The sequence below is a fragment of the Mus musculus genome, chromosome 6 (assembly GCF_000001635.26).
Source record: "Mus musculus strain C57BL/6J chromosome 6, GRCm38.p6 C57BL/6J".
Lineage (NCBI taxonomy): Eukaryota > Metazoa > Chordata > Mammalia > Rodentia > Muridae > Mus > Mus musculus.
This window is the reverse complement of record NC_000072.6, coordinates 131,363,180-131,390,176: the sequence shown is the minus strand read 5'-3', so window position 1 is coordinate 131,390,176 and position 26,997 is coordinate 131,363,180. Positions and strand designations below refer to the sequence as shown.

The 26,997-nt window shown below is 44.7% G+C and overlaps 1 protein-coding gene and 1 non-coding gene across 3 annotated transcripts; both read left to right on the top strand.

Moving 5' to 3' along the window:
* Positions 1–1,726: 1,726 nt before the first annotated feature.
* On the top strand, positions 1,727–25,319 carry Ybx3 (Y box protein 3). 2 transcript variants are annotated; one of them, NM_139117.2, is made up of 10 exons: positions 1,727–2,159; positions 5,611–5,674; positions 6,643–6,676; positions 9,212–9,301; positions 10,697–10,819; positions 13,997–14,203; positions 19,763–19,854; positions 21,617–21,788; positions 22,314–22,412; positions 24,772–25,319. In NM_139117.2, the coding sequence occupies exons 1-9, from the start codon at positions 1,922–1,924 to the stop codon at positions 22,377–22,379; spliced, it is 1,086 nt and encodes a 361-aa protein (NP_620817.2). In that variant the 5' UTR covers positions 1,727–1,921; the 3' UTR covers positions 22,380–22,412; positions 24,772–25,319. The 2 variants fall into 2 exon arrangements, with proteins under 2 accessions (NP_620817.2, NP_035863.1); NM_011733.2 differs by lacking the exon at positions 13,997–14,203.
* Positions 9,771–9,904, top strand: Gm22362. Its single transcript, XR_003956576.1, has one exon. It is a non-coding gene; the product is annotated as a small nucleolar RNA SNORA70 (small nucleolar RNA).
* Positions 25,320–26,997: the final 1,678 nt, after the last annotated feature.

Below are 26,997 nucleotides of genomic sequence, written 5' to 3'. Positions count from 1 at the left end.
GTGTTGTTTTCATTTTGCAAACATTTACTGTGTGCACATTGTAGGCTTGGGATTGTGTTAACCAGTGGAAATGCCAAAACTTGAGTTGCACATGAGAACTACCATCTTGATGGCAGATGGTAACTTGATCAACAATTTCCAGGGGGTAGCGGGTGAAAGGAGGGTAAATATGTGGGGAAAGAGGGGATTTTAAAAGAACACTTTCATTGGACCAGACACTGAAAACATGTATAACTTAGCCTCTTTTCACAGCCCCTTTGGGACACTATTTTGAGCTGCAGGGGCAAAATGGCCCTATATTCCAGATAGTCTTTGGTACAGGTCTCAGTTCTTTGGTCAAGTGTTAAGCTTCACTCTGTAAAGGGTAATGTGGACTCCTCTGCTGGGAGTGTTTAGAGGTCATCTGCATGTTGTAGGTCTCATCCTAGCGACCAGGAGGACTCTTGTTCCCTTGTCCTTAAAAATGTTCTTAAGCTTGGCAGAGCAGCACACAACTTTAATCTAATCTCAGCCCCAGGAGGAGAGGAGGGCAGAGATGCAGGAGGATCTCTCAGAGGTTAGTATGGCCTGCAGAGCCGGGTTCAAAGACAGCCAGGGCTAACACAGAGAAACCTGTCTCAAACATACATTTTTCGTTTGTTTGTTTTTTGGTTTTACATTTATGGGGGTGGTGGGACCGCATGCTGCTGCCACGGCACATGTATGGAGGTCAGGACAACTTGGAGTTGATTATCTTCTTCCATCTGGTAGGTCCAGGGAAGAAACTCAGGTGGTCAGGTTTGGAGGCAAGCCTTTACCTGCTGAGGCATCTTGCAGGCCTTACTCTGAGTTGCTCAAGCTTTCCCCAGTTTAGTGCTAATTATAGCCAACTCGAGCAAAAGGTATCATGTGGATTTATTCCACTCTTTCAACGTAGGTTATTAAATACATATTAACAGCTTATTATCTGTTGCCTCTGACAGGTGTAAACCCTGCATTTGCAGTCATTCTGGAAGATCTAGATTTTAATTTTCTCACTTGTGGAGTCGCTAAACGAGGCCTTTTGATTTTATAAGAGTAATTGTTTTGTTTTGTTGGGGAGTAGGGGCGGTATTCCGGCGCACGCACATGGCTGTTTGGAGAGAATCTCTTGCAGCCTTCAAACTTCTTTTGCTCATGATGACCTTGAACTGACCCATGCGAGCACTGGATCCTCTAAGCTACATCTCCAACCCCTTGTCTGTTTTTTTTTTTTGTGTGTGTGTGTGTGTTACTACTTGGAAGGAGGGATAGTTGAAAGACAGCCTCAGTAGCCCAAGCTAGGCTACTCTCAATGACATTCCAGCCTCAGCCTCTTGTGTACTAGGAATACTGGAGCGGGCTAACCACAGCTCCCAGGTTACTCTAGTTCCTATCTCAGCGCCCAGAATACTTTCTGGTATCTGCTGGATGTGCAAATGTAAAGGAGGTTTTTTTTTTTGTTTTTGTTTTTGTTTTATTAAGGCGCTGTGGGCCCACTCCACCTCTCAGGAAGCAGGCTCAGGTGAAAGACGTCTTGGGGAGGGTATGTCTCCTCTGCTCCGCGGCGACCTCGCCCGGGTGCCCGCATCCCCGGACTAACCAGCTCCGGGAGCCTTGCCGAGTAGCGCGGGCGCCTTTAAATGCTAATAAGCAGCTACGGCGGCTTTCCCCACCCTCTCTCTCCCCGCCCCGCGTCCGCCTGCCCGCCCGCCGCCCGCGAGCACTTGCGCGGGGCCATCTTCGGGGCCGGGAGATCCAGCGAGACCGCGAGCGCGCGCGTCCCCAGCCCTCGAGCCGCCGCCCGCCGCCGCGCCGCGCGATCCGCACCGGCCTCCCCGAGAGCGAGCCGGACGCCGCGACTGCCACCGCGCTAACCGCCGCCAACCGCCACCGAGGTGCCCGGAGAGAGCGGAGAGGCGGCATGAGCGAGGCGGGCGAGGCCACCACCGGCGGCACCACGCTCCCGCAGGCCGCGGCCGACGCGCCCGCCGCGGCGCCCCCGGACCCCGCGCCTAAGAGCCCGGCGGCCAGCGGCGCGCCCCAGGCCCCGGCGCCCGCCGCGCTGCTCGCGGGGAGCCCCGGCGGAGACGCAGCCCCCGGGCCCGCCCCGGCCTCATCAGCCCCCGCGGGCGGCGAGGACGCGGAGAAGAAAGTTCTCGGTGAGTCCCTGCCTGCAGCCCGGGAGAGACGGCGGGCGAGGATGGACGTGGATGCAGGGCGGGCTGGGACACGTGGGCCAGCTCTGGGGAGTCTTGGCTGTGGGTCGGGAAAGCAGCACGTTTCCTCGGTGGGGAGGAGGGGACACTAGGAAGGCACGAGAGGGGTGACTTGGGAAGATTTTATTGTGTGGTGTATTTTTTTTTTTTACCCCCTAGGCCTGGGAGGGTCAGGTGTCTGTCTCTGACACCCTTCCCTCGTGGGCTTGGGACAGCCGCCATGCTCCTGCGGGCCACATGCCGGCACAGGGATGTTGCAACGCCCCGGGAAACTTGGGGCGGGCACTCGCCTCCCCTTACTGTGCCCACAGATGCAAAGAGCCTCCAGTACCTTCCAATTGCTGCACCATCCCCTCTCCCGCACCGTGGGAACACACGTGGTGTGACGGCCGGGAAAACTTAGTCGGAAGTGGAGTAGGACGAGTGTCCAAAACACTTACGACTTGTTACTGGAGGGAAAGGGAAGGTGGGGACTGGAGATTTCGCGGGGCGCGGGGCAGAGGTTTTATAACTGTGGCTGTTGTATTTTGTCGCACATTTGGGTGTCCTCATCTTCCTTAAGGAACGCCCGGTGTGAGGCCTTCCACAAGCTTGCCTAGCAGGTGGGTGGTGGATAAGCTCCCCGGAGGGTGTGTGCGTGCGCATGTGGTTTGCTATCCGAAACAGGAAAGTTAACAGATGGTGTAGGATGCTTCAGAAATGTTCACTGTTTCTGGGTGGGGCCGATTGGGCTCGCCTGCTCTCTGAGCTTCCTCCCCATTCTAGCGAGAAAGCTGAAGGAATAATTGTGGAAGAAATAGAACACCATTCGGTGTTCCCCACCCCTGACAGTTCTCTGGTTCTTGTTTTCCCAAGGCTTTAAAAACTTGGTTCCTGCCAATTTTTTTTTTCCCCACTCTCACTAAAAAGTTCCTTAAAGGTCTTGTGGGTGTTACATTGTGGCACTTTCTACCAAGATGCTCCTTGGACCATTTCCACACAAAATGAAAGATAGAACCCTGTGTTGCTAGCCGAAGCAGGTTCTTAATGATACCTTACTAAGGGCAGATGGAATCCTACAGGTTTTTACTTGATCCTTGCACTTTTGAGATAAGAAAAGTAGATAATATCTTTGGAGATTGGGGGTGGGAGGTGGGTGGTGGTGGTAGGGCGATAAAGGAAGGTTAATTTCCGCAATCCCCAGCAGTTTAGTTCTGTTTCTGCCAGATACCTGGTGATGAGTCTGATGTCTTTCATCCTGCCACCTCAAAAAGTCCAGACTCAGAAAATGAAGGGCAAGCCTCCACCTGACACTTTGAGCACTGTTTGTCTTTGTCCGATGTGGTCTGCCATCTCCTGTGCCAGGCCGACACACGGATATCCAAAATGTTCTGGACTCAGGACTGACTGAAATGGATATCTTGGACGCTCTCATTCTGGTCTTTGCAAAGGGGCCTTAACTTTGGTTTATACCGTGTAGTCCTTTAGGGAAAACAAGTTTATTCAAGTAAAAAGATCTGGGTAGGCGTATTTTACCAACCAACACCTTCTTGTGTACTTGAATATAGTATTAAAAGTGTGAATGAATTTGTCTGATCATAGATATTTGTACAGTTAGTATTTTTAAAAATAACTTTGAGAAGGAAAGAAACACCATCAACTGTGTGAAAACAGACTTGAGAATCTTGCCCATCTTCCCCCTTCTGCTGTTATCATTGACTTCCCCTCTTTTCTTTGTGTATCTGTTTTGGTTTTGCACTTTTACTTATTTATTTATTTATTTATTTTTGAGATTGGTCACATGAAGTAGCCCAAACTGGCCTTGGCCTCACTCACCTTGTAGCAGAGGATAACCTTTAACTCTTTGTCATCCTGCCTCTATCTCCCAAGGGGCAGGATTACAGGTGTGCACCACCATTACAGGTGTGCACCACCACATTGGGCTTAGTGGTTTTTTTGTATCAGTTTCTTCCAGAGCCTCCATGTGTGTATCTTTATTTATTTGTGTATATCCAGAGTTTTTGAAAGAAACAAAATCCTCTCATGTAAATCCTGATGTAGAGGCCATACCGTTTATCCAAACCGGACTTCCCTGTGTTGACATCTGAAACATCAGTTTTTTTTTTTTTTTTTTTTTTCTCATTTGCTCTGCAGCTCACATTAGATTGGCTTTAAGGCTTAGGAGCTCATCAAGGAAAGCTAAGAGGTTGGTGCAAGCCCATCCTTGCGCCACTCAGAACCACAGTGTCTTCTCACTCAGAGGTAGTAGACCTGGCTTGTCCATTCCTTAGCTTTTCCCTTCTAAGTGTAGTCCTGCCAGGTTTTGGATTTCACTGAGTGTTGATGACTGTCTCATGCACTTCCTTGGTTTAGGCCTATCCATTTCCTGGAGATACTAAATTTGACATTCATCATTGATCCCAGCAGTCCTGTTTGGAGTTTACAAAATTTAGATTCTTTTTCTTAATGAATTTTCAAGTGAGGTACTCTAGAGAAATTACCCATGACAGAGGATAGAAAATAGTAGTCAGTCAACTTTAGCAAATGCCAGAGTTTCCTTCTCAGCTGTTGAAGACAGCAGCAGGTTAACCCCTTGGTGTGAAAAGGGTCTGTTGTGGCCTGTACAGAACTGGGGTGAGACAGCATCAGTTCTGCCATTACTCTGGACTTCTGGCCAGCCCTATTTGGCCACCTGATGACAGTTTCTTTATATCTTTGTAAGTTGATTACTAAGAAGGAGCTACTGTGTTCCTCATTAAAGTTTGCCTAATATTTTAAAGTACTAGAATTGATAAGATGACCCAGCTTACCGGTTCTTTCTCTGTGGCTCTTCCTTTGCACATTGGTAATGTCTGGGTAAATAACTGGAATGTGTTTATGTGTTTTTTTTTTTTCCCTAGTTGATGGTTTGCATTTGTTTTGAGGCGTACACCTGTTGCCTCTTGAATGAATGTGAAGTGCTCTACCAACTGAGCCAAATCCCCGGCCCTGGGAACTTTCTGGAGCTTTTTTGTTTTTAGCCCATGCTGGCTTCAGACTCCTGATCTGTCTGCTTTTACCTCCAAAGTGCTGGATTTATAGGCATACGCAGCTGCCTTTCTCTTGGAATTGAACCTTTACCAGCATGTTTTTCCTCAACTACCTTTCTCAGTTCTAATTCCTGCAGAGTTGTCCAGGCACATGGCCATCCCTTGAGTTCTTGGTAAAAAGTCTGAACAAAAGAAAAGCTCAGGCTTGAAATAATCTCTCTTTATCAGAATTCCACTTTTTTTTTTAGTTTTTATTTTTTTGAATTAAGCCATTAATGGTTTACTCAAAGGTGTTTAGGCTTTGTGTAATGATACCAGGGCCTTAGTGATAGATTTAGCTCTTTGTAGGTCAGGTGCTAACATATCTGCTTAATCCCGCCTTTTAGCCACCAAAGTCCTTGGCACTGTCAAATGGTTCAACGTCAGAAATGGATATGGATTTATAAACCGGTATGTGTCTGCATGTCTTGTACCTACTTTGTAGCAACAGCAGCTACAAATCCATTGTTCCACTTTATTAATGGGTTGTATATATACATTTTGAGATTTCTAAGCATGGTAAATAGTTTTATAATAGTTTTATTTCTAAGCTTTTGGTCATTAAATATTAATATGCATTCCTAGAATATTCATATACTCTAGTGTTTAGGACAGAGATTAGAATTGCAGTCAGAAATGAAAAGAACATTAGGTAGTCCATGTCCATAATTTCACAGATGGAGAAAAAAAGAACCTGGTTAAGCAACTTTACTTAAGGTCACAAACTAGAGAGTAACTGAGCTGGGCTGTGAGCCCTGTTCTGGTCTGCTCCAAGTCCTGTGAGGAAAACAGTGTTTAAACTTCGGTGACTTGTGACCATATCGGAATTCAGGTAACCACAGGCCACTTGGAGACACAGAGATGTATTTTACAGGGTGTTGATGTGTTTCTGTTTTCTTGCTTTTTAAAACCAATTCCTCCAGTTTCTTATCTGTCTGGGTTGTGTGGAGGTTAGGGTGGGGTGGTGGGAAGGTTGTTTTAAGTTTCAGTGTAAGGAGAGCCTAGTTCACAGCTGTGCCCTGTCCTTTTGCCTGTCTTGCTTCGGCTGGGAGGGAAATTTAGGGCTCTGATTACACAGCATGTGATTGAGAAAGACGCGAGAGCAAATGAGTGTTCCTGTGTGTGTGGAATCCAATGCTTGGACATTGCAGTCTGGAGCGGGGAAGGGGCATCTGGGAGAGATGAGGGTTATGGGAACTGATTCTTGGCATCTGTTTTGAAAGGACAAACTATTTAAAAGGTGGTTTTTTTTTTCTCTTTAGGCTTCGGTCTTTATTCATAGTGCCTTTGATGTTTGAAGTGTCTCTGAATGCTCAGCCCCTTAAATTGTGATTTTCTTTTTTCTTTTTCTTTTTTTCTTTTCCTCTGCCTCCCAACAGAAATGACACCAAAGAAGATGTGTTTGTACACCAGGTAAGAGGGATTCTAGCAGTATACATTGACTGTGTGAGCCCTGTAAATGATTGTCGTGTCTTGAACTCATTTTAGAATGAGAGCTAGTTCAACATTATTCAGAGTGGCAGATAAACCTTCCTGTCCCACTATATAAACTGTTTTCACACATTTGGGTTGTTTTCAAGTTTGAATGAAGTCATTTTCAGTTAAATTACTTTCTGGTTTTTAAAGTCTGTGAGTCGTTAGCAAAGGGGGAAAAAAAAGGAAAAAAAAATCTGCTTCCATGTCAGCACTGGCCTAATGGTGTGGTTCTCCTTGGTGCTTGGCCAGAACCAGCCTGGCTTTTTGCCTGAGCTCGTGTTGGCTAAAACTTCTTTGATCTGTGAACAGCACCCAGAAGACGATTAGATGTATGTAGGCCTCAGACATGAGAAAGCTTCCATTTCTTAGACAATTTTCCCTCTTGTTGGTTGAGACTTATTTAGTACATGTCCAAGTCCAAGGACAGTTTCCTGTGTCTCAGTCCTCAGGTGTTCTCTATTATTGTCCTAGATTGTTTGCTTTATAAAGTAGGTTAAGAGAAGTCACACCCGTTCTTGATGTTCCTTTTGTATATTCGGTCTGAAAGAGAGGCCTGCCACTTTAAGAATCTTGCCAGAAATCGTGGCATTGGCCATGGACCTGTACAGCTGCCATGCTGCATGTGGTCCCTCGGGTTTGAGTGTGTGTGTGGTGGGCTGCAGTTTGGCAGGTGGAGATAGCCACATCTCAAGCTATATTTTCCATCCTTGCTAGGTCTGCTCTGTGGGTTAGGTTTCTGTTGTACCTAGATGATTGGAGTGGCTTTGTTGAGATAGACGACTTAGAGTCCTGGCAGTGTGAAAAGGGAGTGTTGGAGGTTAATGATCTTTGGGAGAAGCGCCCTGTTCAGTGAGGCTGGGAGAAAGGGCCTTCCATGCTGGTGGCCGTCCTCCTCGCCTGTGAGCTAATGACCCGATTCCAGCCCCATGAGGCTGTGTAGTGAGTCACTTCAGTGTGTTGAGGCCTGCCCAGTTTAACAGGAAAAAGGGAACGAGCCGGCAGGGAGGGGCTGTTTTTTTGGAATGGCTAAATGTTCATGCTGTGCGCGCATACATCCTGTCCTGAGCTGCCTCCTTGTGGAGTGGGTGAGGTCTCTGCCCTATTGGCTCACTTTTCCCCCCTCTTCTCTCCCTCCTACTCAGAGTAGAGGAAGGCTGGATTACACATGTCTAATCGCTTTATAAAATAAGGTTGACCTAGTTCCATAGAAACTCCCCAGCCCTTTAACCGTTTAGAGATGCCAGCCAGGGAAATGGAAATTTGTTGAGGCTTCCTCCTCTCCCTTTATTTGAAAAAGAGAAAGAGCCTTTTCTTAAGCAGATGATCGAGGTGCAGATGTCTTATGTAGATTGGTTCTTGAGTTCCCTAATGCTGGTGTGTGAGGGTGTGAGGTGTAAAATGCTGAACATTCCCATAGTGTAAGGATACAAATCTTCTACTTGCTCTTAGCTTTGTGACCTCACGTAAGTCACCACCTCATGTTTTCCTCTTCCATAAAGTGGAAGACCTTAAAGGTCAAATTACACTTGTGTGCCATCAATCCTGAAATGAATCTGGTTTATTATGTTACCAGCGTATTATTTATCTCATTGATATCTCCTTTTTATCACTATTTAATGTGCTCATTTATTTCTGTGAGACAAGGTTTTACTTTGTGTACAGTGGTCTTGAAGGTTCGGTTGCCCAGGTTGGCCTCAAGATCATCATAATTCCCCTGCTTCATCAAGTGCTGACAATTCCAAACATGAGCCCTTAAGCCATCTTTCTGTATCTTTGAGAAAGAATCTAGTGTTAAACTCCTGATCCACCTTCCAAATGCTAGTGTTGCAGGCACATATCACTATATCAGCCACACTAACATTTTAATTTCTTTTTATTTATGTGTGTGTGTGTGTGTGTGTGTGTGTGTGTGTGGGGTTATATGCAAATATGTGCAGTGCTGGTGGAGATCAGAAGAGGATATTAGATCCTCTGGAGTTATAGGCAGGTGTCTACATAATGTGTGTATGGGAGCCCAGCTCAAGTCTTTCTTTGCAAGAGCAGTGTGTGCTCATAACTACTGAGCCATCACTCCAACATGCCACCCACCATGTATAAGCTTCTGTAACCAAACCATGCCCATGTTTATACAAGGTCTCATGTAGGCATTTTTGCCCTCATGGAAGGAGCTAGAGAGAAAATCTCAGGAGCCTCTTGGCTTGATCTAACAGCCTGAGTCAATGTCTTGACTGAGTGACTGCATCTCTCTACTACTGACTGGGATATGATTGGGGTACAGTTTGAAGCGTCCTACAAATCAGGAAAGACATGTACACTGTGGTGTAAGGGTGTTTAGAAATGCAGGTTAATGGAAGAATGGGGGAATTTGTTTGTTTTAAGCAAAATATAGATATTATCTGGCTAACATGAAATTGATGAACACATTTCAGTATTGGAATGCACCTCCAATGGTATTTTCTGTTTCCTTGGCAGACGGCCATCAAGAAAAACAACCCACGCAAGTATCTGCGCAGTGTGGGGGATGGAGAAACTGTAGAGTTTGATGTAGTTGAAGGAGAAAAGGTGAGAAGCTTTGTAATGAAAGTGTGTCTGCACATAGTTTTATTGTATAACATGTGGCCTTTCAGCCTCTGAAATAATATTTAATTTTTTTGTGATAGGAGGAAGTGGAAGCAGAAATATTTTTACTGGATGCCATTATAAATATTCAGTATGCTATATATTTTAGTTTCTTGTTTAATAAAGGAACTCTGGAATAAAGCCTCCAAAATGTAAGACACATTTTAGTTTGGACCTCACACTGTTTTGGTCCAGACATGTAACCCAATTAGTAGAGTGCTTGCTTGGCATTCATGAAGCCCATGGTTCAGTTCCTAGCACCACATAAACTAGGCATGGTGGTCCGTGATCCCTGCACTAGAAAGGCTGAAGAAGGAGGAAGAATGTTGCAAGTTTGAGGCCAGTCTATGCTACACAGTAACATTCTGTCTCAAAAGTATACCCCTAGCACCTCGAGGACAAAAACGTTTGACTGCAGCCAATTAAGCCGACCAGCTTTCTCTCTTGGTGGATCCTGGTGTGCAATGGCTGCATACAGCAGCCTCCTGGGTTGTGTATGCTGCCTATTTCTTGTATAGGTTGCTCTAAGGGACCCAGGAGATAAAACTTTCCTTGTCTCTAATCTCACACTGTCCAGAATTTAGGCTCCAGACAGGTATGCAGGATGACTTTGGGAAGCACCAGGGCTTTGATAGCTAGGATTCACCCTGGCCAGATCATGATATACTTCTGCACCTAGCTGCATAGTAAAGAATACGTGATTAAAGTCGCAGACAGGCCAGGCTCACATTTCCCTGTCTCTAGAGTATCCTATATATCAAAGAAGTAGGGCTTTTTTTTTTTTTTTTAAATCCAGATTTGTTGCAGGTGAATTTGGTGATGTGGTAGCTAGGGATATAGCTCTGTGTTAGAATACTTGCTCATAGCATGCTTGAATTCTCAGCTTCATTGCTTACCTCTTAGAGAAAAAGAAAAAGTCAATGTCAACAGTATAACAGGAAGGCCTAAAGGAGGGCTATGTGGCGACTATTCCTATATCAAGGGCTTTGTCTTCCTTATTTCTGCCAAGCTAAGCAGTAACTCAGATGGTTAGAGCAGCCGGAGCTAACCACTCAGGATTCCAGTAGTACCTTGGGGTACCACAGGGTTTAGCATGTGCTAACGTTTCATAGTATTTTGTTTCACTTCCATTGAAGTATCTTGTATTCATCATTCATTCATGTTTGATGTATGAACTGCTTCTAACTTGACTGACCAGACAAGGGGGTGGGTGGGGTGTCTCAAGCCAGAGGTCAGGGACCCTAACATCACAGTAGGGGTTCTTAACCCTGTAGCTGACTGCTCCTGGAAGGAGGTTACTTGGTTTCTTTTAAATTTGGAGACTTTTGTTTTCTTCAGGGTGCTGAAGCAGCAAACGTGACTGGCCCAGATGGAGTTCCTGTAGAAGGGAGTCGCTATGCTGCTGACCGGCGCCGGTACAGACGCGGCTACTATGGCAGGCGCCGTGGACCTCCCCGTAATGTATGTTCTCTGTGTCCCTAATTATTGATCGCAAATGTTCCCATATTTAAAACTGAATGAACTTAGGAACAGATAAATACCGTATTTGAAAGCGCCATATTCTAGAGATAAGGCACGTGATCATTTTTTGGAAGGAAATTTTTAGTGCCCAGAGTTTATTCATAGCTACAGGTCCCATTGGAAACTTGCCAGTCAGAAGTTGTGTCATTTAGGATAGAGTTGGCTGCAAGTAACAGACATTCACTTATCTCGTAACCAGATTTGACAAAGGTGCCAAGTTGTCCAAAGGCTTTGTCTTCCTTTGGCCAGATCCTCATTTTGTGGTATTTACTGGCACCAGGATTGGGGTTCCCATCACAGCTATGCAGCCTGTTTCCTGCCTTGATGCTGAGACAGCTGGCCTCAAGAAAGTCTGCGTTTGTCTGGCAAGAAAGAGTGGGGCTATCTTAGGAATCACGGTGCATGCTTGCCTCAGATGTGTTGAGTGACACGCCTCGGTTAAGGGGCTACTTGGTGTAGCCTTTTGTTCTTACTTAGTTCAAAGTAAAGTGGTGCGAAATTACAGATCTTTAGGCATTTGGATTAGTCTCTGTCTGTTGAAGCATCTTTAGGTGAAGTGAATCTGGCTGGAACATTCTTAGATTAAGATTAAAGGAATATTCTCAAGGTAAACACAATGAACCCATTTGTGGAGCTTGCTAGATTTTCATTAAGAAGGTGTGGTAATATAATGATACATATTGTTAACATGGAATCTGGTGCCAGAGCCACAGGCTCAATAGTCAGGGATCTCTGAGCACAGTAGGGTAGGAAAGTTACCTGTGTCACACAAAGAAAAACTCAGAAGAAAATCTCAAAAGAACAAAATGTCTTTAGATTAGCTAGTTACGGTGGCTCCTGTTTTTAATCATAGTACTTGAAGGGTGAAGCAGGTAGATCTGAGTTCCAGGCCATCTAGAGCTACAAAGAAAAAAATACACAGATGAAACTGACTTGGCACTATTTTGATGCATATACATTTTCTGTGTGCTTCTGCTTTCAAACTGCCACCCACTCCTGTCCCATGTTGATTTTGTTGCATTCCTTATATTTCATCTGCTTATTCTTTTCTCTTACTATGTTTTACTAACAATTGATGAGGGCTGGGGAAAAGGCTCAGTCAATACAGTGCCTGCCATACAATCATGAAGACCTGAGTCCAGCACACACTGGGCAATGGCAAGTACTGGGACACAGAGAGAGACAAGTAGATGCCGGCAGCTCATCCCGCTATCCTAGCTCCAGGTTCAGTGAGAGACCCTGTCTCAACAATAGCCAGTGTCAACGTCTAGCCTCCCACGTATGTACACACAGACAGATACACGCATGTGTTCCACTTAATCTTTGAGGGGCAGGAGTAGGGATGGGCAGTTTGCTTTGACTCAGTTCATTCACATTCATGCCTAGGTCAATTCAGAAGTAAAAGTGGTAGAAAATCTTCAGTAAAAATTTTTCCTGAACATTTTTCCCTCCAAGAGCTGGAAAAGAAGTGAAGTTGATCTTTGTGGCAGTCTTCCACTGTACTAACGTTGAGTATGGTCAACAAGGGTAGAACCATTGTGATTGCTTCATAGAGGTCTATATGAAGGATGTAAGTGTATGAACTTAGAGATAATGCCTTCAGAAATTTATGTGGTGAATATTTTTTATGCAAAATATATCTTTACATAACTGTGAATCATTTATTCATACAGGTTTTATAAAGAGTAGAATGAGCTAGGCCTGGTGGCGCAGGTCTGTAATCCCAGCTACTCGGGAGGCTGAGGCAGGAGGATCGCAAGTGCAAGCCCTGTTTGGGCTACAGAGTGAGTTCAAGGCCAGCTTGAGTAACGTAGGAGACCCTGTCTCCAAATGAAAAGTAAAAGGGCTGGGCTCTGGCTCAGTGGCAGAGAGCCTCCCTGACACGCATGGTCCCTTGAGCTAAGTCCAGTCTCTCAGAAGAGCGTGTTATTGGTTTGTGAAGTTAGACCAAACCAGTTCTGTGGGAGTTTAGTAGTTGGGCGTCTGGGTTTGGTGTGGAGGCTCTGAAACTTAAGTAACCCATCGTCTAAGAGAGACTGATCACTAGCTAACTAGTTTTCAATTCAGTTAAAAAAAAATTACAGGTGTTTTCTTGTAAGACTGTCATTTCATATTCTTTATAGAGAGATTTGAGTTACTAAATGCTTTAGGGATGTTTGTTTAGTTCTTAAAATAAAAGGGAAAAATGAGTTCTATGTTTTAGAAATAGTATTAGGATGTCCTGCTATTAAAATACAATTAAACCTTATTTCTACATAGAAAGGAAGTATGCAATAGATCTTAGCCCTCGCTGTTTGATTTTGAACCTACCTTTCGGCTTAGGTAGTGTTAAGGATCTCAAAATCATTAATCATTAAATATTGCTATTATACTAGAAATTAAAATTAACTTAATTTAAAATGACACAATACTGATAACACATTTCAATTGAAAGTCCTGTGCACATTGGGAGAGAAGACTGGACGTTGCACTCCGCCATTGTGTGCCTGCTTGTGATGCATGCTTTAGTAGAAGACAGTCTGAATCTTCTGTCTGCTTTGTGCTTGGCCTTTTGAGAGATTGCCTGCCATTCTAAACTAGAAGCTCACCATATGCTGGTGAGAGATGAGCATCTTAGTGGAATTGTGGTAGTGCTTTGCCTCTAGCTTGGGAAGGCTTCCAGAGAGCCAACTGCCCTAGGTTGCTTACCGCCTAGGTCAAATCAACTGGTGACATCATAAAATTTTGTTTGTTTTGTTTTGTTTTTCTTGATAGTTCTTGACTTTCCCCACTGCGCAAATTTGGGAGACACATTGAAAGGAGCCAAACAGTGTAACACTGCTGTTCTGTCTAATTCAGTATCCTTAGATTTGGTAATAGATTGATTTGCTCTTGCTTTCCTGCTGCTCGGTATGATATCTGCATAGATCTATTTTAATCTCCATGTAGTTTATCCCAGCCAATCATTTGATTGTCTGGGCTACGTGCGTTGCGTCTGCACAGTGTTGTGTCTTCACAATGAAAGGTCACTGCTCTGGGAGTTGGGGTTTTTCCTGGTGATAGCTCATCCTAAGTGGTATTCTTTGGTTCTTGCCTCGCTGTAACTTCTTCTGAAACTATGTTTCTTTGCTTCGCTAGTACGCTGGGGAGGAGGAGGAGGAAGGGAGCGGCAGCAGTGAAGGATTTGAGCCCCCTGCCGCAGATGGGCAGTTCTCTGGGGCCAGGAATCAGCTGCGCCGCCCCCAGTATCGCCCTCCATACCGGCAGCGGCGTTTCCCGCCTTACCACGTGGGACAGACCTTTGACCGTCGCTCACGGGTCTTTCCCCATCCCAACAGAATGCAGGTAAAATGCACCTGAGACTCCTCAGCAGTCCTCACCCTTCATCCTTCTCTGCCTCCTCCTCCTCCTCCTTCAACTCCAGCTATCAGAAGTAACACATTGCTTATTGCTTGCAGCTTCCTGTGCTACCAAAGCTGAGGCAAGGCCCACGCCTGTTTAGCGCACTTGTAAAAACGTGTTTGGAAGTACATCATTAAAAAAAAATAATAAAAGAAGTACATCTTGAGCCATGCATATCATGGGACAATAGGTATCGAGTCTAGTTTGTAGATGTGTAAGGAAAACAAGCCAGGCATGATGATGCAAGCTGAGCAGGAGGGGTCCCAGTTCAGGGCTAGATTGTGCTACCTACTGAGACAAAAGAACTTGGACTCTTATTTCAAAGAGGGCCTAGGTTTTAATCCTGTTCTTTCACTTTTTGAGAAAATCAGGTTTTGGAGAGATGAAGTTTGCCTGTTAGTGGAGGCATGGAGTGCCTTTACTAGAATGTGGTATTAAACATGAGGGTGGGGCGCAACGTGCAGTGGAAAATGTAACATTCCAAATCGGATGAGAGAGCTGTTTTCTGGTACCCTAACAGAATGGAGTTTTTTGAGTGTTGGAAATAAGTAAAGCTTTTGAGAATTCCTTAATAAGCTTTACAACAGTGTTTCAGTTCCCAGGGAGCTTGGGAAGCTGAGAGCGGGTCCTCATTTACCTCAGCTACAGCTCCTTCCTTAGTGTCCTTGGGCTCCACCACCCCTCACCCCCCCAAACGTTTGGACTGAACATTCTGTTCAATCTCTGCTACACCCCTCCCATTCCCATCATGCATGGCTGTTGTTTCTACACGGCTTCTTGTTTTTCCCTTCTAACTCTTCAACAGCTGCCCCTGACAAATGTGCTAAAAATAACAAGGAGTGTCAGATGTATGGAGACATGGGGTACACGAGGCAGAGTAGGCATCTTCAGGGCAGCGTCTGAGGCTTCTAGGAAAGGAAAGCAAGAACATGCAGCCGGGTTGCCGCTCTGTAGCAGCGGCTTCCGGGCTGGTCCTACTATTGGGCATATAAGGCACACTTCCTGAAACCAAGAATCACTAAAAATGATTTCTTGGTGTCGTAGAATGAGCATCATGTGACTTAATGCTGATTCTCCCCCCCCCCCCTCCCTCCCAGCAGCGTGCTTACTCTTGGCAACATATAAATAACTGCATGTGGTTGTTTGGAATACAGCCGACCATAGCTGTTCCATCTTGGAAACAGAACCCATGTTAGATGGCTGCAGCAACTTTTCCATTAGAATCTTTCAGGAGCACTACTGCACTATTGAAGCCAAATCAACGGCTCAAATCAGAAACTTCTACATGTAACTAGGCATCTTCTAGGACATTGTGTTGTTGTAAACTATTTTTTAAAAACGTGAAGGTTAATCTCAAGGGTAGTTACAAACTATTAAGTTCAGATGGAAAAGGCTTTGACTCCTACTGCAGAGTGAAATTCTATGGATCAATGTGGGACAACATGGGAAATAATACCATGCAGCATTCAGACCAGTGGTTAATGCTGAAGAACATGGAGACATACATACATACATACATACATACATACATACATACATACATACATACAATCAGTAGGCAATGGTCCCCCTTCTTGAGAATGGTGGTTATGTTTATTTGAAAGATACAGCCCCTAAGCTTCAGAGAGTAATTGGTGAGAGAAGGAAGCCGCACTGTGGCTCTTACCAGGGGCAGGTGTTTGAAATCAGTCCTAATTTTGTCTTTAGCCTATGAACTAAGCTATGTTGCTTCCATATTTTTTGTTGTTTTTCTTACAGATAAAGAGATTTGAGGGTTTTTTTTTGTTTGTTTGTTTTGTTTTTCGAGATAGGGTTTCTCTGTATAGCCCTGGCTGTCCTGGAACTCACTTTGTAGACCAGGCTGGCCTCAAACTCAGAAATCCGCCTGTTTCTGCCTCCCCAGTGCTGGGATTAAAGGCGTGCGCCTCCACGCCCGACCGATTTGAGTGTTTTTAACAATTAGCAACTTTGATGACTTTGGCAGTGGTTTTAAAAGCACTTGCCATGCAAGCGTTAGACCTGAGCTCATATCGCCAGGCACCATGTGAAGCTGTGCATAGCAGTGTGCATATGTAGTGCTAGCTCCTTCCTACAGCAAGATTGGAGACAGACACAGGAGAAACTACAAAAGCTTGCAGGACAATTAGTCTGACCTCTACAGAAGCCAACAACAAAAGGCCTTGTTTCAAACATGGTGGGATGCAAGGACCCACACCTCAGGTTGTCCTCTCTCCTCTCCAGGTGTACTGCTGTATTTATATATCCATACTACCAAACTGACACATACAAGACACATTATAAACCCAGGCAAGTTGTTCCACACCATTAATCCCAGCTTCTGAGTTTTAGGCCAGCCAGCATCGTCTTCAGAGTGAGGTCCAAGACAGCCAGGGCTACATAAACACAAAAAAAAAAATCCTGTTTTGAAAAACCAAAAAGAAGGAAAGAATGAAAGAATACCAAAACCAAAGAAACACATATCATATATTACCACATACAGATTGCATCAATGACTTTTCTGCCTATCTTTGATGTGGTGTGGTGCTTGTGTGGTCAGGACGTTAAGCATAGACGTAATTTGGTCGGGATGGTGAGTGTGGGGTAGCGGGGGAGTAGGGTGAGAATCTTGGAGAAGGCAGGTCATTGCTGCTGCTCAGTAAGGTCTTGCTGTAAATGTGATGAAGCCAGGGTGGGAGTCCTATCCAAGAATAAGCATCATGAAGTTATCTACTCTTGATGACCAGGCTGTAGGGGACAATCAGAAATCAAGGAGATGGTGGTCAGGTTTGATAACTTAGAGGACAGTGTTCAGTGAGGAAAAGTTTAAGTTTGCCATTAGGTTTTTTGTAGCCAGTGTATCTGTAAAGGACTCAAATGATGTGGGTTTTTGTTTGTTTGTTTGTTTGTTTGTTTTTGTTGTTGTTGTTTTTTGGTGCCTCTGGCCTCACTTTTGCCCCTTATTTAAATGAAGAGTGTAACTACCAGAGCTGTTAGATGAAGCAAATCAAGAGAGGCATATATATGGAACATGTTGGATTGTATGTGTATGTCTGTGAGCATGTATGTACTTAAAGACTCCAAAGCAGGGATACCCTAGCAGTGCTGAGCATGGTTCATCTTGAGTTACTTGTTTCTGGGTGCAACTCTTTGGTGGAAAGAAGCCCCTTTCTAGAAATACTTGTTTTCTGAGCTGGGTCAGAGTAAATACCAGTAAAAGCCTTGAGCATCCTGTGCCACAAAGGCAGGAAGTACTCTATAAAGACTAAAGATTGTTGGAGACTTGTCAAGAGTCTATAAACCTGCATGTAGAGTTCCTATTAGCCAGTAATGAAAGCAACAGATTATGGCTCACTGAAGAAAATTGAAACCCACGAGTCCATACAGGTGGAGATAAATACACGAATATACTGAACATTTGAGGAACAGCTTTTTCAGGCTAGTGGGATCTTGGAAAGCACTAACTGGTGTATGTCAACAGTGTTAGACCACTTCACAAGGTAAGGAAAATAGATCATCACTCTACTTTGTGGCTTTCTTATCCAGGTGCATGAATTAAATGTAAAGTATCCCAAATTTAGGTGCTCAGATCTGATAGCCAAGAATGATGAGAAAGATAAATAAACTCAATACAGGATTCTAAGTAGGCCTGGTTGCTATAAGGGACATTGAAACATAGTAAAATCATAATGCCAACTGAGGAGTGAGGGGTACTTCATTTGTGGTTGTTATAAAATGAAGGCGATGGCTATGACTTCAAGAAGCTTACCCGCCTTAATCAGTGATAGGATAGAGGTCAATGGGGTTAGTTTGCTTCGTGTGTTGAAAACAGACAAGTTTGGATGTGAGTGTGATGCCCTCCCTCAATCGGGGTCAAAAAGAAATGAATTATAAGGAAGCAAGTGGGCATACTGGCGAATGCTGGAAGTGCTCATGTTCTCGTTCTCTTGAAGAGGTGAAGCAAGGAGATGGGTTTTTTGTTGTTATTGTTTGTTTGTTGCGACAGGGTCTCATTATGTAGCCTAGATTGATCTGGAACTCATGGTTCTCTTCTTGCCTCAGTCTTCTGAGTGCTGGGGTTACTGGCTTGGGCCACCATGCCAGGCAGGGATAGGTTGTTGTTTTGTGAGTGAATGTATGTGTGTTTGTGTCACAGGGCCATGGCAGGTGTCTTCCTCTTATCTCTATTCTTGTTGTTGTTGTTATTATTTCTCTTGCTATTTTGTGTGTATGTTACAGTAGTGGGGTGGGGAGGATTTTTTGCCTGAACGTATGACTATTGTATATACATGGTTCCTCGTACCTTTGAAGATCAGAACAGGACTTTAGATTCATTAGAACTGGAGTTAGAAGTGATTGCCGGCCACTATGTGGGTGCTGGAAATTGAACTCAGGTGCTCTGGAAGAACAACCAGTGCTCTTAACCTGAACCTTCTCTCTGGCCCCTCCATCTTACTTTTGAGACAGGATCTCTGATTGAAACTGGTTAGTCAGTGAGCGCCAGGGATCTGCCCACCTCTGCCTCCCAATTTTGGGATTGCAGATGCATGCCTGGCTCTTTACATCAGTGGTAGGGATCTGAATTCAAGTCCTCCAACTTGCAAGGCAAGCACTTTGCTGACTGAAGCTCTCTTCATCATGTGGGTCCCTGGTTACAAATTCAGGTCACCAGTCTTAGAGGCCTAGATCATATATCCGGCCTAGGAATTTTTAAGCTGGGGGGGGGGGTGGTAGCTACACATATGTATAGTTCTAACCCTTGGTAGACAGAGATAGAAGGATCACACATTAGAGGGTAGCCACGGCGCCATTGTAATACTTTGTCTTAACGACTCCCCTCCCTCCAAAAACATACTTTTAAATGCTAAACTTATCATAAGCGGATAAAAAAGCTTCAAGGAAGACCTATAGGTAAGGGTATGCTTAAGCTTTGTCAGGACTGGGTTGAAGCCAGTCCTTCCTTATCTCCTGCCAGTCCGACACCTCCCTCAACTGCTTCTAGCTATGGGTAACATGAACACTGAAACCTATGTACCTTAGTGGGTCAGTGCATCTGAGTTTAAAGCAGTTGAACATGCCCAGTTGCTCAGAAATACAATATTTTCTTTTAATATAAATATGTTATTTTGTCTGCTTTTTGGTGCTGGGAACTAGTTCTTCTCACATACTAGGTGAGAGCAGTGCCGGCTGAGCCCTAAGAATAAGGCTCAAGCCCTTCAGATAGTCTTTTCAGCATTGAAAGGGTCAGATCTTAATGTGTGAAAAGCTAGGTGCCCTGTGCTAAGGAAGGGGATAGGCTGTTGTGGTAGGAATGAGTTTTCATTTCTTTCCTGTCATTTGTAAAAATAGCCAATGAGTAGCAGGCTCAGTTACTGGAGCTTCAGGCTGGTAACAAAGCTCTTGCCTCAGATTTGCTTTTTAAAGCCAGTCTCCTGCACAGGACTGTGTGCTTTGACCCTTCTTGCCCTGTGTCCTGGCTCATTTCCAGCTGTCATTGCCCTTTAGGCTGGTGAGATTGGGGAGATGAAGGATGGAGTCCCCGAGGGAACACAGCTCCAGGCTCATCGGAATCCGACTTACCGCCCGAGGTTCCGCAGGTATGAAAGAGGGCACTGTGGGTCTGTTACATGGCCATGCTTGTTATTTGAAGATATGGTTGCTTTGGTCATGAGCCTGATCGTTTGTAGTGGGGAGTAGCCCAGGGCTTCACACACATTGAGATATTCATTCTCTTTACAACCAGAAAGAATGCTGTTCTCTCTTTAACTGTGACTGGTCATGACCTGCAACTTGAAGTGGCATAAATAAACCTCTTTATTTTGTTTGTTTTGACACAGGATCTTAACTGTGTAGCCAAGTCTTGCTTCATATTTATTATGTACCCTTGGCTGGCCTCTAATTTGAACTCCTTTTTGCCTCAGCTCTCGGCCTCCAAAGTCTGGAATTTATAGGTGTTTGACACTATATCTGATTTAATGCCTAATTTTTACTAAACTAAACAATAAGCATTAATTAATGGGCACCTTATTGTGTCAAAAATGTAAGTTGAAATACTAAACATTTTAAATCATCAAGGTAGTCTACTGGGACTGTTGAAAGCTGGCTGTAGAACACATAGCCTATGAAGAATCCAAGCGTTTAGTAGCTCTGTGTCCTTTGGAATGTTTCTGGCCTCTGCTATGGCCATCAGGTCTGTACCTTGGACATTTTGAAAAGTCATCAAAGCTGGAGGCAGGGGCGGGTGAATCTCTGAATTTTGTGCCAGCTAGGGCTAAACAGTGAGACCTGTCTCAAAAAAAAAAAAAAAAAAAACAACCAAGAAGGGGTGGAGTTATTCTGTGGTAAGACATTTACATGAATAAATGGTCTCTGATGTTTACCACGATGCCCTCTGTACACCATGTCAGTACCATTGGCATTACGGTCAGTGAAGAGTGGGGACATTTTAATGTGCTTTGTCTCTTGCTATTCCTCATTTGGGCTAGACTCCCTGAGACCCTTTGGGTGGTGGTTTTGTTAGGTTTCTTCCTTGTGTGTGTGCGCCTCAGCATGTATTGGGGGGGGTGGGTCAGAACACGCATCTCTCATGGGTTCCCAGGATAGAAACCATTCCTCCGGTCATGTGTTCAGGGTGCAGGTGCTCTTGCCCAAGAGCCATCACCCTGTGGAAGCTTCATAATAGAGGCTTTTGTCAGTACCATGTCACCTTCGAGGTGAGGGGAACAAATGGTACTTCTGGGATGTTGTGTCTTACATGTTGTCCATCCCCTGTCTAAAACACTGGTACCAGAGAACTATTCCTGCCTTCAGACTTCGGAACATTTGCATGTGTTTTATTGGTTAAACATACCAGCTGATTATCAATAAGGGTTTATTAAAGCAAAAACAAAACAGACTGGGAAAGAATTTGTGCTGCAGCCTTCCTTACATGGTTGTTTCCAGTTTGCAGTAATGGTTAGTGACTCCTTCCTTGCTAAGGAGTCTCCGTAAGAATCTTGCTTTCTTCCAGATCGTCTTGTGTGCAGGCAGCAGCCTGGGCCATGCTTCTTTCTCCATTTTCCTTGGTGCCTATCATAGTGCCGTGTAGGACCCTATGTATTTTACTGTATTGTTTGTTTACTACAAATTTGTAAATAAGCAAAAGAACAACAGAATGGAGAAATACGGGTTTCACCAAAACATCATTCCATCTGCATTGCCTGCACTGGTCTGGTCTGTGGGTGATTGAGCAAGTAATCATTTGACTCAATAGTAGACAAACCTCATGCCCTTGAGTACTCCTGCCCACCCCACCCTTCAACCCACACATCCCACCTCCGACATGTAGCTCTCTTATGTAACTTCTGTTCCCTGCTCTAGGGGACCTGCTCGCCCACGACCTGCCCCTGCTATTGGAGAGGCTGAAGACAAAGAAAACCAGCAAGCGGCTAATGGTCCAAACCAGCCGTCTGCCCGCCGTGGATTCCGACGTCCCTACAACTATAGGCGCCGTTCCCGTCCCCTCAACGCTGTTTCACAAGATGGCAAAGAGGTAAAGCCAGCAGGCAGGAGAGATACACGCAGATCACCTTGAGGAGTTATGCCATCTTTTTTAAAGTCCTAAGGATGGTCTTTCTCCGTGTGAAACTGGACACTTAATCAAGCACAACATTGCTTACTTAGGCTTCATCTGTAGACAGTATTTTCTTCCTGCAACGTGAGCTGAGCGTTTGACTTGAGCTTGTTAAGCAGTCTCTGGAGGAATTAGACTAGCAGGGATTGGGAGCTTAGTATGAAGGGCAACAGTTAATAGCAGAGAACTGCCGGTGAACAAGGACAGAGTAACACAGCCATGGCACGCTGTGGACTCTTAGCACAGCCGTGGCACGCTGTGGGCTCTAGGTGGAAAGGTATTTATTGGGCAAGTAGAAGCCACTTAGTCTCTGACCCACACATAAAAGGCAAAACCCACGTTGTTATTTCTCTTCCTAGGCAAGAAAATTAACTTTTGAGACCATTTACCCTTAAAGGCTACTACACAGTCCTCTGAAGGAGTTTGTGGTTTGCTCTGTTTCAGACCAAGGCAGGTGAAGCACCAACTGAGAACCCCGCTCCAGCTACCGAACAGAGCAGTGCCGAGTGACCCTGGCTCCCAGGCACCGTAACCACCAGCAGGGTGAGCCTGGTTCCTGTTCTCTCAGCAGCACACTGCGATTCCACTGTGCCCGCAGTGGTCTCTGTTGCACCTGGGAGGTTGGAGGCCGGGGGGGGGGGGGGGGGGGTTGGTTGGTTGGTTGGTTGGTTGGGGGAGCAGGAGCGGGGTATGGTTGGATGTTCAGTATATTGGAGATTGACCCTTATATAGTGTCAATCCCTAAGTTGAGGTATAAATATGGAGACAGGTTTAATGGTTGCCACTTTTTGTGAGTCAGTTCTTTTGAACATGGGATCTAGAAGGCTTGGATAACAAGTAGCACATTTACTCACTGAGCCAACTCGCTGGCCCAGTTTTATCTATCTATTTAGACAATGCTTTTTTTAAAAAAACCTAGTGTAGATGTGTCTGTGTGGGGCTATGTGCATGTGAGTGCCAGTTCCCACTGAGTTCTGAAGAGTATCAGATCCTCGACAGCTGAAATAGGCTCTAAGGAGCCACCTAGTGTTGGTACTGGAAACTAAAAAACGTCCTCTGCACAAGCAGCAAACACTCTTACCCCACTGAGCTGGCCGTCCCAACCTAGTTCCTGCTTTTTATGCATGTGTTTGCTGGTGGTTTATAGTGCATATTGCTTTGTAACCCTGACTGACTTGGGACTTCCCTTTGAACTTGAGGGAATCCTGTTTCAAGGTTCCCAAGTGCTTGGGTTGACAGACTTGTGCCGCAAGCCAGGCTTGTCATTTGGCTTTTGTGTTTGTGGTGAGCAAAGGCTGTTGCTTTTTTTCCCCCGTCTTGTTCTTTCCCATGTTACTTGCCGAGACAAGGTCTCACTGAGCCCAGTGGCTAGACTGGCCAAGCTATCTTCCATGGGACACTAGGGTTGCCTCCAGCTTCCTGCGAGTGTTTGGAATCTTACTTGTCCTCATTTTTGTGTGACAGGCACTTACTGGTCCATTTTCACAGCAAGGTCATTTGGGAAAAGCAGTGCTGTTCTGTCACCTACCAGTCAATGTCACTGATTTGTTTAAGACAATCTTTCATTAGCCAGGAGTGGTTGCACACACCTTCCGCACTTAGAAGGCAGAGGTAGTTGGATCTCTGTGAGTTCAAGGCTAGCCTAGTCTACACAACAAGTTTCAGGATAGCCAGAGCTACACAAAGAGGCTCTGTCACAAAGAAGAGACAAAAAGACAGTCTATGTATTCCAGGTTGTCTGAACTCAGTGATCCATGTTAGTGCTAGGCTTGCAAGCATGCACCACCATACTAGGCTCAGTTTGTTAATTTAAAACTTCCTGACCAGAGCCTGGTTTTAAATTCCAGGGAAGTGTTACCTGTAGCATAAATGTGAATGGTTTTTCTTTGCCCTTCTTTCCAATTAGTGTTACTCGTTTTGTGGCTATGCAGTTTGGTATGGGATGGAGGCCTCTGAAGCTCTGGCCTGCTTGGGGATTAGAGATTGAGCAGTGCATCTTCTGTAGCATTGACATGCCATGCCCACTATCAGGAGAGCAAACTAGTGACTATTGCTGTCATACGTGCTTGACTCAACTGTGGTATTCGAATGGGAATGGAGAAGAGCAGCCCCTTATCTGTCTTGCTAAAGATGTTGTCAGTTTTACCTGTGTAGACTGAAGTTAGCCAAGGAGATGCAGCTGCCAGAGGGTTAGGCTAACGGCTTTATTCATATGTGATTTTGATTTTGGGTTTTCTTTGGGTGGGCTCAGGGCAGACAGAAGAGGGCTCATTCTGTGGTCTTGACCGTGGGCCTGGGTGTTGGGATTCCAGGCCTGTGCTTGAGCACCTGGTTCACCCCCAGGATCTTACCTACCACCCTCCTATACCCGTTTATGTATTTCTTTCTGGCTCCAGTTATAAAACCTACTCTGTCCATGCCACTTTTTGAAGGTGCAGTTTGGGGTTTATAATGAACCTTTCTGGGCAGTACTGTGGGTTGGAGTTGGCTGTCGGTGAGGGCACACTGCTGTGCTGGGTGATAGCAGCATTCCTTGTTTCTCTAGGCAGACTGGATAGTCCCCCTTCAGGACCTATATTAATCCACTCAGCTGTGTGTAGGGTTAGGCTAATAGCCAGCAAGCCCCAATAGTCCTGTTTCTACCTTTTACAGCTCTGCCTTTTACAGTGTTCATCATCATTCAAGACTTTTTATATACTAATTATATACTGACTCTTCTACTTTGTAGAAGTATTTCATTAAAAAGTAAGAATTTTCATCCCATTATGCCTATGTAAGACATATACCTAGTTTTTAGAGCCTTGTAAGTAATTTTGAATTGTATGGAAATAATTTTTGCCTGTTTGTCCTAACTTTTGGTCATTGTATATCACTCTTAAAATTTGATTTTAATTTCTTCCAGGTGACCTAAAGAATTAATGACCATTCAAAAACAAGGCAAAAAAGCACACCCACGACCTTACCAACACCAAAGAAACATCTAAGCAATAAAATGGAAGACTAACCAAGAATTGGACATTAGAATGTTTACTGCTATTCTCTACGAAACTAACAACTACAAAGGGAACGAGCCAGCAAGTGTCCATCAAGCTGTATCCCGGGAACCTGCACAGGCGCAGGAGAGCAGCCTCCCCAGTTTCAGCAACCTAGTGCTTTCTATTTTTTTCCTGGTTTTTACTGTTTTGGTAATATGAATTAAAAGAAGAAATATTAATACCACATGGGGATTGCCCCAACCAAAGAAATCTGAAATATATAGTAAATGCTCTTTTTCCTTTGTTGTTCATTTTGGATGCTGGTGCTAAACTTCCAAGTGTCATGATTTAAGAAGAAATTTTATGCCCTTATTTATTCCTAGGATGAGGGGAGAACGTTTTTGCTTTCTCACATAGCTCTCTCTGAAATGTGCAGTAACAAGTTCCTCAAAAATAAAATTTTTACCTTCAAAGGAAAGGCTGTGTAACTAGTGTGTATTTCCCTTTTCTCCTCTTCCTCCCTCCACCTCTTCTTGTGTGGATGTTGGTGTACCACATGAGTGCCTGGTGCACTTAGGGGCCCAAAGAGGGTGTTGGAAAGTCACAGGCAGCTTCGAGCTGCCATGGGTATTAAGAATCAGCTGAGTCCTTTAGAAGAGCAGCCTGCGCTTTTTACCATCTCCCCAGCCCTGTTAAATGCTGAGCCAGGCACAGATGAGTTAATGTTTTGTGTTTTGTTGTGAGTTTGAGATCATAGGAACTGGGTGGGTATCTTTGAAATGTGCAACCCAGAGATAAACTCATTTCTGGTAGGCATGAGGTTTACAGGCTGAATTTCTAGGCTGGTCATTAGAGCAACAGCAGGATGGCTGTGAGGTGAAGTTTCAGATCCTCTGTTGATTATTTGTGGGCTTATGAAATGTTCTTAACTTTATCCCTGAGGATTTGAGACCAAACTGCTATGTCTCATGTACACACTTGGTCTCTGGCCATTCATGCAAGGATGTGTCTGAACACCTTGAACCATAACAATCACTGCATGCCCATCGCCTTCACGAAAGTGGAGCAGTGCCTCAGCCCCTGTCTTGTTATACCTAAGATCGCCCTCAGACAAACGCCCTGCAAGTAGTTCTGAGGCTGTATTTAGATTGTTTCGGTGATAGAAACAAGGAAAGGTCCCCTCTGAATGTTTCCCATTTGGGGATATATCTGATTTTCATAAGGAAAGCTTTCCCTCTACGTGCACTCCTGTGGATCATTACTTTGTCCAGTGCTTCAAATGGAGTGAGTGATGGGATTAAGGTGAATCCAGGTAGGTCATGGTGCCAGTAAGAGAGAGGAGATAGAGGCAGCAACAGGGGCAGAGCTTGGACAGGTGCCAGCAAGGGGGGAAATCAGCATGTTTTATGCAAACGGGTATAAAAAGATAAATGTCCAGCATGTCTACACAGCTGTGGTTTTGGTGGGAAGGTAGAATAGGAGTGTCTTTGATTCATGTTTCCCATGAGCTGAGTAATGGATAGCACAGTCCAGTTCACGACATCGAGACATGGAGACTGATGGCAGGTTAAGAGGTGGTAGCCATAATGTGTCAAAAACAGAGTTTCTACACAGTTCCCCGCATTGAACTCCACTGTTTACCTCAGAGTGTGTTCTCCAGTTCTCAGGATGGGAGTAGGATCCAGGGAACCATCTTCCACACATCCAAGTAGGTAGTATTCGCCAAAACACGGGGGTGTGGAAGGAGTACATGTCTCCCTGCGTGTACATAGATTACAACTATCTGTAACTCCAGTCCCAAGGGATCTGACACGTTCATCTAGCCTCTGTTCACATGGTATGCAGATATATATGCAGGCAAAATGCTTATATGCATTCCATAAATCAAAAAAACTTTTAAACAAGAATTCATAGAAAAAGTGACTCAAAAGGAAGAGGTGGATGTAGTTAATGTATATATGCCAGTCAGAGGATGAAGGAATTCTTAAGGACCTCCTAAGAAAATAAACTAATATAATTTGAATAAATTTGTCAAAGAATTACTACTCAGCTTTTAGAAGACTGACACCAATCTAGGTGCCACTTCCTGAGTTTAAAAAAAAAAAAAGCCCAGGTTTTGTTAAAACTCATTAGGCGTGTGTGTGCACACACAT